Genomic DNA, 13,913 nt, shown 5'->3' with positions numbered 1-13,913 from the left:
AGTCAAAACGGGCCAAATGGTTTCAAATCTAGTCAATCTACATGCAGCTCCCTGCTGAGCAGAGATGAGATGTTTTTAAAGGCTTGACGTTGGCTTTGACCTCGACGCTGTGCCTCTAAGTCTGTCTGCATTTCATCCCGGTTGTAGGCTTTGCATTCGGATATCTGAGGCACCCATTTATTTCATTTATAATGTCCAGGAAAATCCCCCCCAAAAAAGTGAAATGTCAGGTAAAAAAAAGTATCCTATGTTAATTGATCTCCCTGCTGAGAGGTGCTGTGTCTGTGGACTTAGTTTAATGAGATCAAAGGGGTGAAGACTTGAGCTGCCAAGCTGTAAAAAGGTATGAAATTCGGGCCAGTAATGTAGTTGCTTTTTGAAGTGATGTATATATTCTTATGTTTTACTGGTTTCTAAGCTCAAAGTCAAGACGCCTGTCAAAGAGAACGAGTCTAACGAGAGGAATAACTTTCACCGTTTTTTTTTCTTCAACATGGGAGCATCGATTAGCATTGTGGAGACTTGAGTCTTCTTGGGCCTCCCCTCTGAGACTGGTTCCTCTCTAGTTTGTCCTGGCCACTGTGCTTTTGTTTCTGCTTGCTCTTAGAGTTTATTTAGGCTGAGGTTACTGTAAAGGGTTTAGGCTGGGTTACTGTAAAAGGGTTAGGGTTTAGGCTGAGGTTACCGTATAAGGGTTAGGGTTTAGGCTGAGGTTACTGTAAAAGAGTTTAGACTGAGGTTACTGTAAAAGGGTTAGGGTTTAGACTGAGGTTACTGTAAAATGATTAGGGTTTAGGCTGAGGTTACTGTGAAAGGGTTAGGGTTTAGGCTGAGTTACTGTAAAAGGGTTTAGGCTGGGTTACTGTGAAAGGGTTTAGGCTGGGTTACTGTAAAAGGGTTTAGGCTGGGTTACTGTGAAAGGGTTAGGGTTTAGGCTGAGGTTACTGTAAAAGGGTTTAGGCTGGGTTACTGTAAAAGGGTTTAGGCTGGGTTACTGTAAAAGGGTTAGGGTTTAGGCTGAGGTTACTGTGAAAGGGTTATGGTTTAGGCTGAGGTTACTGTAAAAGGGTTTAGGCTGGGTTACTGTAAAAGGGTTATGGTTAAGGCTGAGGTTACTGTAAAGGGTTTGGGTTTAGGCTGAGGTTACTGTAAAAGGGTTATGGTTTAGGCTGAGGTTACTGTAATGGGTTAGGGTTTAGGCTGAGCTTACTGTAAAATGGTTAGGGTTTAGGCTGAGGTTACTGTAAAAGAGTTTAGGCTGAGGTTACTGTAAAAGGGTTAGGGTTTAGGCTGAGGTTACTGTAAAAGGGTTAGTGTTTAGGCTGGGTTACTGTAAAAGGGTTAGGGTTTAGGCTGAGGTTACTGTAAAAGGGTTAGGGTTTAGGCTCAGGTTACTGTGAAAGGGTTTAGGCTGGGTTACTGTAAAAGGGTTAGGGTTTAGGCTGAGGTTACTGTAAAAGGGTTAGGGTTTAGGCTGGGTTACTGTAAAAGCTCAGCTGATGTAAAAAGGGCTATATAAATAAATGTAATTGATTGAATGAATGATTGAGTCTCCCTTGTCCCCCTGCAGCCCCTGACGTCTCTGTCCCTGGCTGACTCTAAGCTGAAGACGGACCTCACCATTGTGCTGAATGCTCTGGGCAGCAACACCAGTCTGACCAGGGTGGATATCAGTGGGAACGCCATGGGGGACATGGGGGCTAAGATGCTGGCCAAGGCCCTGCAGATCAACAGCAAACTAAGGTGAGGAGAGGACTGTCTCAGACACACTCTGATGATGGTTTGGAGAGGAGAGGACTGTCTCAGACACTCTGATGATGGTTTGGAGAGGAGAGGACTGTCTCAGACACCCTGATGATGGTTTGGAGAGGAGAGGACTGTCTCAGACACCCTGATGATGGTTTGGAGAGGAGAGGACTGTCTCAGACACCCTGATGATGGTTTGGAGAGGAGAGGACCGTTAGATATGTGATTGATGATTCTGATCTGTTTCACCAGGACGGTGATCTGGGATAAGAACAACATCAGTCCTCAAGGTCTTCAGGATGTAGCAGCTGCTCTGGAGAAGTGAGTAGCAATGGGATTCTGTCTGTCTGTGTGTGTGTGTGTGTGTGTGTGTGTGTGTGTGTGTGTGTGTGTGTGTGTGTGTGTGTGTTTAAGCTGTAACAGGAAGGATATAGCAGACATATGAGTATGTCTCGAGGTGGAGAGGAGGAAGCGGGAGGATGGAAGAGCCTCTGGAAAGAGATGTCAGAGATAGATCTCCTGGGTGGAGAGATACTGTGATGGAGGCAATAGGGGGGAGCCAGAAACACCACCAGTGGACCAATGGAGATCTAGCTAGTACTGTACTGAATATGACCAGAGGACCAATGGAGATCTAGCTAGTACTGTAGTGAATATGACCAGAGGACCAATGGAGATCTAGTTACTACTGTAGTGAATATGACCAGAGGACCAATGGAGATCTAGTTACTACTGTAGTGAATATGACCAGAGGACCAATGGAGATCTAGTTACTACTGTAGTGAATATGACCAGAGGACCAATGGAGATCTAGTTACTACTGTAGTGAATATGACCAGAGGACCAATGGAGATCTAGCTAGTACTGTAGTGAATATGACCAGAGGACCAATGGAGATCTAGCTAGTACTGTAGTGAATATGACCAGAGGACCAATGGAGATCTAACCACTAGGCTACCTGCCGCCCCTCCACTCTAACCACTAGGCTACCTGCCGCCCCTCCACTCTAACCACTAGGCTACCTGCCGCCCCTACACTCTAACCACTAGGCTACCTGCCGTCCCTACACTCTAACCACTAGTCTACCTGCCTGCCCCTACACTCTAACCACTAGGCTACCTGCCGTCCCTACACTCTAACCACTAGGCTACCTGCCGTCCCTCCACTCTAACCACTAGGCTACCTACCGTCCCTACACTCTAACCACTAGGCTACCTGCCGCCCCTACACTCTAACCACTAGGCTACCTGCCGTCCCTACACTCTAACCACTAGGCTACCTACTGCCCCTACACTCTAACCACTAGACTACCTGCCGTCCCTCCACTCTAACCACTAGGCTACCTGCCGTCCTTCCACTCTAACCACTAGGCTACCTGCCGCCCCTCCACTCTAACCACTAGGCTACCTGCCGCCCCTACACTCTAACCACTAGGCTACCTGCCGTCCCTACACTCTAACCACTAGGCTACCTGCCGCCCCTACACTCTAACCACTAGGCTACCTGCCGTCCCTACACTCTAACCACTAGGCTACCTACCGTCCCTACACTCTAACCACTAGGCTACCTGCCGCCCCTCCACTCTAACCACTAGGCTACCTGCCGCCCCTCCACTCTAACCACTAGGCTACCTGCCGCCCCTACACTCTAACCACTAGGCTACCTGCCGTCCCTACACTCTAACCACTAGTCTACCTGCCTGCCCCTACACTCTAACCACTAGGCTACCTGCCGTCCCTACACTCTAACCACTAGGTTACCTGCCGTCCCTCCACTCTAACCACTAGGCTACCTACCGTCCCTACACTCTAACCACTAGGCTACCTGCCGCCCCTACACTCTAACCACTAGGCTACCTGCCGTCCCTACACTCTAACCACTAGGCTACCTACTGCCCCTACACTCTAACCACTAGACTACCTGCCGTCCCTCCACTCTAACCACTAGGCTACCTGCCGTCCTTCCACTCTAACCACTAGGCTACCTGCCGCCCCTACACTCTAACCACTAGGCTACCTGCCGTCCCTACACTCTAACCACTAGGCTACCTGCCGCCCCTACACTCTAACCACTAGGCTACCTGCCGCCCCTACACTCTAACCACTAGGCTACCTGCCGTCCCTACACTCTAACCACTAGGCTACCTGCCGTCCCTCCACTCTAACCACTAGGCTACCTACCGTCCCTACACTCTAACCACTAGGCTACCTGCCGCCCCTCCACTCTAAACACTAGGCTACCTGCCGCCCCTCCACTCTAACCGCTAGGCTACCTGCCATCCCAACACTCTAACCACTAGGCTACCTGCCGTCCCTACACTCTAACCACTAGGCTACCTGCCGCCCCTACACTCTAACCACTAGGCTACCTGCCGTCCCTACACTCTAACCACTAGGCAACCTGCCGCCCCTACACTCTAACCACTAGGCTACCTGCCGTCCCTCCACTCGAACCACTAGGCGACCTGCCGCCCCTACACTCTAACCACTAGGCTACCTGCCATCCCTACACTCTAACCACTAGGCTACCTGCCGTCCCAACACTCTAACCACTAGGCTACCTGCCGTCCCTACACTCTAACCACTAGGCTACCTGCCGTCCCTACACTCTAACCACTAGGCGACCTGCCGCCCCTACACTCTAACCACTAGGCTACCTGCCGTCCCTCCACTCGAACCACTAGGCGACCTGCCGTCCCTACACTCTAACCACTAGGCTACCTGCCGTCCCTACACTCTAACCACTAGGCTACCTGTCGTCCCTACACTCTAACCACTAGGCTACCTGCCGCCCCTACACTCTAACCACTAGGCGACCTGCCGTCCCTACACTCTAACCACTAGGCTACCTGCCGTCCCTACACTCTAACCACTAGGCTACCTGCCATCCCTACACTCTAACCACTAGGCTACCTGCCGTCCCTACACTCTAACCACTAGGCTACCTGCCGTCCCTACACTCTAACCACTAGGCTACCTGCCGTCCCTACACTCTAACCACTAGGCTACCTGCCGTCCCTACACTCTAACCACTAGGCGACCTGCCGTCCCTACACTCTAACCACTAGGCTACCTGCCGTCCCTACACTCTAACCACTAGGCTACCTGCCGCCCCTCCACTCTAACCACTAGGCTACCTGCCGCCCCTCCACTCTAACCACTAGGCTACCTGCCATCCCTACACTCTAACCACTAGGCTACCTGCCGTCCCTACACTCTAACCACTAGGCTACCTGCCGTCCCTACACTCTATCCACTAGGCTACCTGCCGTCCCTACACTCTAACCACTAGGCTACCTGCCTGCCCCTACACTCTAACCACTAGGCTACCTGCCGCCTCTCCACTCTAACCACTAGGCTACCTGCCGTCCCTACACTCTAACCACTAGGCTACCTGCCGCCTCTCCACTCTAACCACTAGGCTACCTGCCGCCTCTCCACTCTAACCACTACTGTGGTGAATTATTATGACCAGAAACACTTCCAGAATACAAATGATGATACAGCAGGCTGCTGTGGTGAGGAAAGAAAACAGTGTGGTTATTGTGTACCTCTCTGCTCTGCTTGGCTCTGGGCCTGCTGTTCATCCCTGGAAGCACAGACAGGGTGGAGGGGGAGAGAGAGAGGGTTGAATGGGGGGTAGAGAGGAGGTTAGCAGAGAGAGAGAGAGGTAGAGGAGGGGGGAAGAAAAGAGAGAGTGGAGGGTGCAGCAGGAGAGAAATAGGATAGAGAGAGAGAGAGAGAGGGTGGGGTAGAGAGAAGAGAGAGAGAGAGAGAGATGGTGGGGTAGAGAGAGAGAGAGAGAAAGAGGAGGAATGGCAGACAAACACCAGACAGAGCACCATGTGATTGGCTGTCTATTAATTTAGAGCTGAATGATATTAGGATCCACTCAGTCAGAGTGTCTGGGCATTTTCTTTGTTTCATCCTCATTTAAATAGAATCTACATTCTGTAATTGCTGCATAACAATGAACGTTGGCTGGATGCTTAACTAGCGCCCTGTGAGGAATCTGGGAGGCTGGTGATTTGTCATTTGTTTTGTGATGAGGATGGATGTGGACCCTGTGGTACACATGGTGGAGAGAAGAGGGGAGAGAGATGGAGAGAGAAAGGGGAGAGGGTGAGAGATGGAGAGAGAGATGGGGAGAGAGAGGGAGAGTGGGGAGAGGGAGAGAGAAGGGGAGAGATGGAGAGAGAGAGGGAAGGGGAGAGATGGAGAGAGGAGAGGAGAGATGGGGAGAGAGAGAGGGATAAAGGGGAGAGAGAAGGGAAGAGATGGAGAGAGGAGAGGGAGAGGAAATGGGAGATATGGAGAGGGAGAGAGAAAGGGAAGATATGGAGAGAGAGAGTGGGGAGAGGGAGAGAGATGGAGAGGGAGAGGGGAGAGGGAGAGAGAAGGGGAGATATGGAGAGAGAGAGAGGGAGAGAGGGAAGATATGGAGAGAGAGAGTGGGGAGAGAGAGAGATGGAGAGGGAGATGGGAGAGGGAGAGATGGAGATAGGAGGGTAGAGGGAGAGAGGAGGGTAGAGGGAAAGAGAAGGGGGAGATAGGGAGAGAGGGGAGAGAGGGGAGAGGGGAGAGGGAGAGAGAAGGGGAGAGGGAAAGAGAAGGGGGAGATAGGGAGAGAGGGGAGAGGGAGAGGGAGAGAGATGGAGATAGGAGAGGGAGAGAGGAGGGTAGAGGGAGAGAGGAGGGTAGAGGGAAAGAGAAGGGGGAGATAGGGAGAGAGGGGAGAGGGAGAGGGAGAGAGACCGTCACATACACATGGTTAGCAGATGTTAATGCGAGTGTAGTGAAATGCTTGTGCCTCTAGTTCCAACAGTACAATAATATCTAACAAGTAATCTAACAATTCCACAACAACTACCTAATACACACAAATCTAAAGGGGTGAATGAGAATATGTACATGTAAGTATATGGATGAGCGATGGCCAAGCGGCATAGGCAAGGTGCAATAGATGGTATAAAATACGGTATATACATGTGATGTAAGATATGTAAACATTAAACATTATTAAAGTGCCATTATTTAAAGTGCCATTATTTAAAGTGCCATTGTTTAGAGTGACTAGTGATCCATTTATTAAAGTGGCCAGTGATTGGTTCTCAATGTAGGCAGCTGCCTCTCTGTGTTAGTGATGGCTGTTTAGCAGTCTGATGGCCTTGAGATAGAAGCTATTTTTCAGTCTCTCGGTCCCAGCTATGATGCACCTGTACTGACCTCGCCTTCTGGATGGTAGCGGGGTGAACAGGCAGTGGCTCGGGTGGTTGTTGTCCATGATGATCTTTTTGGCCTTCCTGTGACATCGGGGTGCTGTAGTTGTCCTGACCTGAAAGCAGGTAGTTTGCTCCTGGTGATGCGTTGTGCAGACCTCATCACCCTCTGGAGAGCCTTGCGGTTGAGGGCGGTGCAGTTGCCGTACCAGGCGGTGATACAGCCCGACAGGATGCTCTCGATTGTGCATCCGTAAAAGTTTGTCAGGGTTTTGGGTGACAAGGCACATTTCTTCAGCCTCCTGAGGTTGAAGAGGCGCTGTTACGCCTTCTTCACCTCACTGTCAGCTACAATAAATGCATCCTCAGGATATATGGTTTCCAGTTTACATAGAGTCCAGGGAAGCGGGACTATAGCTAAGAGATAACTGGCTATCTTTAGGTAAACACCCTGGGTTTATTAGAGAAGTGGCCATCTTTAGGTAAACACCCTGGGTTTATTAGATAGGTGGTCATCTTTAGGTAAACACCCTGGGTTTACTAGAGAAGTGGCCATCTTTAGGTAAACACCCTGGGTTTACTAGAGAAGTGGCCATCTTTAGGTAATCACCCTGGGTTTACTAGAGAAGTGGCCATCTTTAGGTAAACACCCTGGGTCTACTAGATAACTGGCCATCTTTAGGTAAACACTCTGGGTTTACTAGAGAAGTGGCCATCTTTAGGTAAACACCCTGGGTTTACTAGAGAAGTGGCCATCTTTAGGTGAACACCCTGGGTTTACTAGATAACTGGCCATCTTTAGGTAAACACCCTGGGTCTACTAGATAACTGGCCATCTTTAGGTAAACACCCTGGGTCTACTAGATAACTGGCCATCTTTAGGTAAACACTCTGGGTTTACTAGAGAAGTGGCCATCTTTAGGTAAACACCCTGGGTTTACTAGAGAAGTGGCCATCTTTAGGTAAACACCATGGGTTTACTAGAGAAGTGGCCATCTTTAGGTAAACACCCTGGGTTTATTAGATAGGTGGTCATCTTTAGGTAAACACCCTGAGTTTACTAGAGAAGTGGCCATCTTTAGGTAAACACCCTGGGTTTATTAGATAGGTGGTCATCTTTAGGTAAACACCCTGGGTTTACTAGAGAAGTGGCCATCTTTAGGTAAACACCCTGGGTTTACTAGAGAAGTGGCCATCTTTAGGTAAACACCCTGGGTTTATTAGATAGGTGGCCATCTTTAGGTAAACACCCTGGGTTTACTAGAGAAGTGGCCATCTTTAGGTAAACACCCTGGGTTTATTACTACTGTATAGGCTGCTATATGTTCTCCCCGACCTCATATTCCCATTGGCCAAACCTGTTCCCCTGTCTGAATAGACCCGGTTCAGTCTGCTACCTGCTCTGGCTGTGATTTCACTGAGGAATAGTGACACGTCAGGTCGGTCTGACTGAACATTTTGGGCCAGTTCCTTAGCTGTCCCTCGGAGACGTAAAGCTGCATCTCGATAAATACAAAAGAGATAAAAAAACAAAAATAAACATTTCTCTCTCTCTGTCTCTCCCACTCTCTCTGTCTCTCCCGCTCTCTCTGTCTCTCCCTCTGTCTCTCCCTCTCTCTCTGTCTCTCTCTCTCTCTCTGTCTCTCTCTCTCTTTCTGTCTCTCTCTCTCTCTCTCCCTCTTTCTGTCTCTCTCTCTCTCTCTCCCTCTGTCTCTCTCTCTGTCTCTCCCTCTCTCTCTGTCTCTCCCTCTCTCTCTGTCTCTATCTCTCTCTCTCTCTCTCTCTCCCTCTGTCTCTCTCTCTGTCTCTCCCTCTCTCTCTGTCTCTCCCTCTCTCTCTGTCTCTATCTCTCTCTCTCTCTCTCTCTCTGTCTCTCTCTCTCTTTCTGTCTCTCTCTCTCTCTCTCCCTCTTTCTCTCTCTCTCTCTCTCTCTCCCTCTGTCTCTCTCTCTGTCTCTCCCTCTCTCTCTGTCTCTCCCTCTCTCTCTGTCTCTATCTCTCTCTCTCTCTCTCTCTCTGTCTCTCCCCCTCCCTCTCTCTCTGTCTCTCCCTCTGTCTCGCCCTCTCTCTCTGTCTCTCTGTCTCTCTCTCTCTCTCTCTCATTATTAATGTACTATTCTGGGCTGACTTTCCAACTGCAGAGGATCAGTAACCTCACTTAACGATGTCAAGTCACAATCAATTAGGAGATGAAATGGCTTGTTTCAGACCTGCTCTTCTCCCTGTCAGCAGCCAGGGGCTGGGCCCTCACACACACACACACACACACAAACAGTAACACACACACAGACACAGACACACAGTAACACACACACAGTAACACACACACACACACACAGACAGTCTTGTACAACTAACCTTGTAGGGACACAAAATTCAGTCATATTTTCCCTAAACCTTAGCCCCAAAACCTAACCCTAATTCTAACCTTAACCCTAAACCCCCTAGAAATAGCATTTGACCTTGTGGGGACTAACAAAATGTGGTCCCTATTCACATTAGTTGAATCAGATACTGTATGCATTATAAAACTAAAATAATCACGTTAGTTGAATCAGATACTGTATCTATTATAAAACTAAAAGAATCACATTAGTTGAATCAGATACTGTATCTATTATAAAACTAAAATAATCACATTAGTTGAATCAGATACTGTATCTATTATAAAACTAAAATAATCACATTAGTTGAATCAGATACTGTATCTATTATAAAACTAAAATAATCACATTAGTTGAATCAGATACTGTATCTATTATAAAACTAAAAGAATCACATTAGTTGAATCAGATACTGTATCTATTATAAAACTAAAAGAATCACATTAGTTGAATCAGATACTGTATCTATTATAAAACTAAAAGAATCACATTAGTTGAATCAGATACTGTATCTATTATAAAACTAAAAGAATCACATTAGTTGAATCAGATACTGTATCTATTATAAAACTAAAAGAATCACATTAGTTGAATCAGATACTGTATCTATTATAAAACTAAAAGAATCACATTAGTTGAATCAGATACTGTATCTATTATAAAACTAAAATAATCACATTAGTTGAATCAGATACTGTATCTATTATAAAACTAAAAGAATCACATTAGTTGAATCAGATACTGTATCTATTATAAAACTAAAAGAATCACATTAGTTGAATCAGATACTGTATCCATTATAAAACTAAAATAATCACATTAGTTGAATCAGATACTGTATCTATTATAAAACTAAAATAATCACATTAGTTGAATCAGATACTGTATCTATTATAAAACTAAAAGAATCACATTAGTTGAATCAGATACTGTATCTATTATAAAACTAAAAGAATCACATTAGTTGAATCAGATACTGTATCTATTATAAAACTAAAAGAATCACATTAGTTGAATCAGATACTGTATCTATTATAAAACTAAAAGAATCACATTAGTTGAATCAGATACTGTATCTATTATAAAACTAAAAGAATCACATTAGTTGAATCAGATACTGTATCTATTATAAAACTAAAAGAATCACATTAGTTGAATCAGATACTGTATCCATTATAAAACTAAAATAATCACATTAGTTGAATCAGATACTGTATGCATTATAAAACTAAAAGAATCACATTAGTTGAATCAGACACTGTGTTACAGTTTTCTTCCGTCAAAGGAGAGGAGGACCAAAATGCAGCGTGGTTATTTAGATTCATCTTTAATAAAGATAATGACGAACCATTCAAAAACACTAAACGTAACGTGAAAAAACCAAAACAGCCCTATCTGGTGCAAACAGAGACGGGAACAATCACCCACCAAACACTCAAAGAAAATGGCTGCCTAAATATGGTTCCCAATCAGAGACAACGATAAACACCTGCCTCTGATTGAGAACCACTCCAGGCAACCATAGACTTTCCTAGACAACTCTACTATACCACAATCCCATTACCTACAAGAAACCCCTAGACAAAACACACCACATAATAAACCCATGTCACACCCTGGCCTGACCAAAATAATAAAGAAAACACTAAATACTAAGACCAGGGTGTGACATACTGTATCCATTATAATGTTAGAACCTATGCTGCCACATTATAATAGTCATGACTGGCTTTTAAACCAATTCATATTTCTATAACTAACTGAGTCATAATGTTTAAATATGAATACAGCAATCACATATGAATGACAATATCTGGTTAAATATGACTGGAATGAATAAGTATATTATACTATCTGTTTAAACTATGCTAAATTTATGAGACCGTCCATCTCCTTGACAGAAACTTCACCATCCGGTTCATGCCTATCCCCATCATCGATGCGTCTCAGGCTCTCAAAGCCAGCCCAGAGAAGACTGAGGACGCCCTGCTCAAGGTGAGTCCGTCTCTTAAAGCCCAGAGAAGACTGAGGACGCCCTGCTCAAGGTGAGTCCGTCTCTTAAAGCCCAGAGAAGACTGAGGATGCCCTGCTCAAGGTGAGTCCGTCTCTTAAAGCCCAGAGAAGACTGAGGACGCCCTGCTCAAGGTGAGTCCGTCTCTTAAAGCCCAGAGAAGACTGAGGACGCCCTGCTCAAGGTGAGTCCGTCTCTTAAAGCCCAGAGAAGACTGAGGATGCCCTGCTCAAGGTGAGTCCGTCTCTTAAAGCCCAGAGAAGACTGAGGACGCCCTGCTCAAGGTGAGTCCGTCTCTTAAAGCCCAGAGAAGACTGAGGATGCCCTGCTCAAGGTGAGTCCGTCTCTTAAAGCCCAGAGAAGACTGAGGATGCCCTGCTCAAGGTGAGTCCGTCTCTTAAAGCCCAGAGAAGACTGAGGATGCCCTGCTCAAGGTGAGTCAGTCTCTTAAAGCCCAGAGAAGACTGAGGATGCCCTGCTCAAGGTGTCAGTCTCTTAAAGCCAGCCCAGAGAAGACTGAGGACACCCTGCTCAAGGTGAGTCCGTCTCTTAAAGCCCAGAGAAGACTGAGGATGCCCTGCTCAAGGTGAGTCAGTCTCTTAAAGCCAGCCCAGAGAAGACTGAGGACGCCCTGCTCAAGGTGAGTCCGTCTCTTAAAGCCCAGAGAAGACTGAGGATGCCCTGCTCAAGGTGAGTCAGTCTCTTAAAGCCCAGAGAAGACTGAGGATGCCCTGCTCAAGGTGTCAGTCTCTTAAAGCCAGCCCAGAGAAGACTGAGGACACCCTGCTCAAGGTGAGTCAGTCTCTTAAAGCCCAGAGAAGACTGAGGACGCCCTGCTCAAGGTGAGTCAGTCTCTTAAAGCCAGCCCAGAGAAGACTGAAGGTGAGTCAGACTCTTCAAACCTTTGAGGACCTGGTTGAACTATCAATCAATATGATTATTTTTCCAATTGGGATTTGTTGTGTAGTCTGGGTACAAAAACAATTCTTACATATATATTCACCTAACACACAAATACAATAACAAAATCTATGATTTATAACCATTTTGCTACTTGGATATCATTGCTATGACAAATGGCTGACATTGTAATGCTCTCTGCTCTCTTCAGATTGAGAACTACCTGTTCCGGAACCATGAGACTCGTCAATACCTCCAGGAGCAGGCCTACCGCCTCCAACAGGGCATCGTTACCACCACCACTCAGCAGGTGACACGCGCTCAACAGTATTTAAAAACACAGTACCATCTAAATACAGCCGCAGAGGTAAAACCGGGGTCAGCAACATGGGGGGTCAGTAACATGGGGGGTCAGTAACATGGGGGGTCAGCAACATGGGGGGTCAGTAACACAGGGGTCAGTAACATGGGGGGGTCAGCAACATGGGGGGTCAGTAACACGGGGGTTAGTAACACGGGGGTCAGTAACACGGGGGGTCAGCAACACGGGGGGTCAGCAACACAGGGGGTCAGCGACATGGGGGGTCAGCTACATGGGGGGTCAGCAACACACGGGGGGTCAGTAACATGGGGGGTCAACAACACGGGGGGTCAGTAACACGGGGGGGGTCAACAACACGGGGGGTCAGCGACACGGGGGGTCAGTAACATGGGGGGGTCAGTAACATGGGAGGTCAGCAACACGGGGGGTCAGCAACACGGGGGGTCAGCAACACGGGGGGGTCAGCAACACGGGGGGGTCAGCGACACGTGGGTCAGCGACACAGGGGTCATAGCTCGACTTGATTTTGTTGACTTGTTGAGCGTAGCACTGTGTTTAATCACCCCAATAACAGCCTGTAATCGCCCTCCTGTGAAACTGTCTCCCCTGACCACTGGTTAACACTGAGGTTGCTGCAGGAGGGACTGGTGCACTTCACAAAATAGATGGCGTCATGAGGAAGGAAAATTATGTGGATTTATTGAAGCAACATCTCAAAACATCAGTCAGGACAAAGTTAAAGCTCGGTCGCAAATTGGTCTTCCAAATGGACAATGACACCTAGCATACTTCCAAAGTTATGGCAAAATGGCTTAAGGACAATAAAGTCAAGGTATTGGAGTGGCCATCACAAAACCCTGACCTCAATCCTATAGAACATTTGTGGGCAGAACTAAAAAAGCATGTACGAGCAAGGAGGCCTACAAACCTGACTCAGTTACACCAGCTATGTGAGACACGATGCTTAGTGATTCATTTCATGGTGAAGATGAGTCACGATTCATGGTATAGATGAGACACGATGCTTAGTGATTCACTTCATGGTGAAGATGAGAGATGATTCTTAGTGATTCATTTCATGGTTAAAATGAGACACGATTCTTAGTGATTCATTTCATGGTGAAGATAAGTCACGATTCATGGTATAGATGAGACACGATGCTTAGTGATACACTTCATGGTGAAGATGAGAGATGATTCTTAGTGATTCATTTCATGGTGAAGATGAGAGATGAATCTTAGTGATTCATTTCATGGTTAAAATGAGACACGATTCTTAGTGATTCATTTCATGGTGAAGATGAGAGATGATTCTTAGTGATTCATTTCATGG

General features: G+C 46.8%; 1 protein-coding gene across 4 annotated transcripts in view; it reads left to right on the top strand.

Annotated features, from left to right (window-relative positions):
* LOC149984307 (F-actin-uncapping protein LRRC16A-like) overlaps positions 1–13,913 on the top strand; it is a 198,660-nt gene that overhangs the window by 151,421 nt on the left and 33,326 nt on the right. For all 4 annotated transcript variants that reach the window (XM_090219905.1, XM_090219918.1, XM_090219902.1 and 1 more), the window contains exons 21-24: positions 1,571–1,743; positions 1,999–2,067; positions 11,249–11,342; positions 12,470–12,568. In XM_090219905.1, coding sequence (XP_090076031.1) covers positions 1,571–1,743; positions 1,999–2,067; positions 11,249–11,342; positions 12,470–12,568 — 435 coding nt within the window. The remainder of the gene's footprint in view (positions 1–1,570; positions 1,744–1,998; positions 2,068–11,248; positions 11,343–12,469; positions 12,569–13,913) is intronic.

The sequence above is a fragment of the Oncorhynchus mykiss genome, chromosome 3 (assembly GCF_057628025.1).
Source record: "Oncorhynchus mykiss isolate SJ-2025 chromosome 3, ASM5762802v1, whole genome shotgun sequence".
Taxonomy (NCBI): Eukaryota; Metazoa; Chordata; class Actinopteri; order Salmoniformes; family Salmonidae; genus Oncorhynchus; species Oncorhynchus mykiss.
Note: the sequence above shows the minus strand (reverse complement) of the source record. Positions and strands in the feature narration are given on the sequence as shown.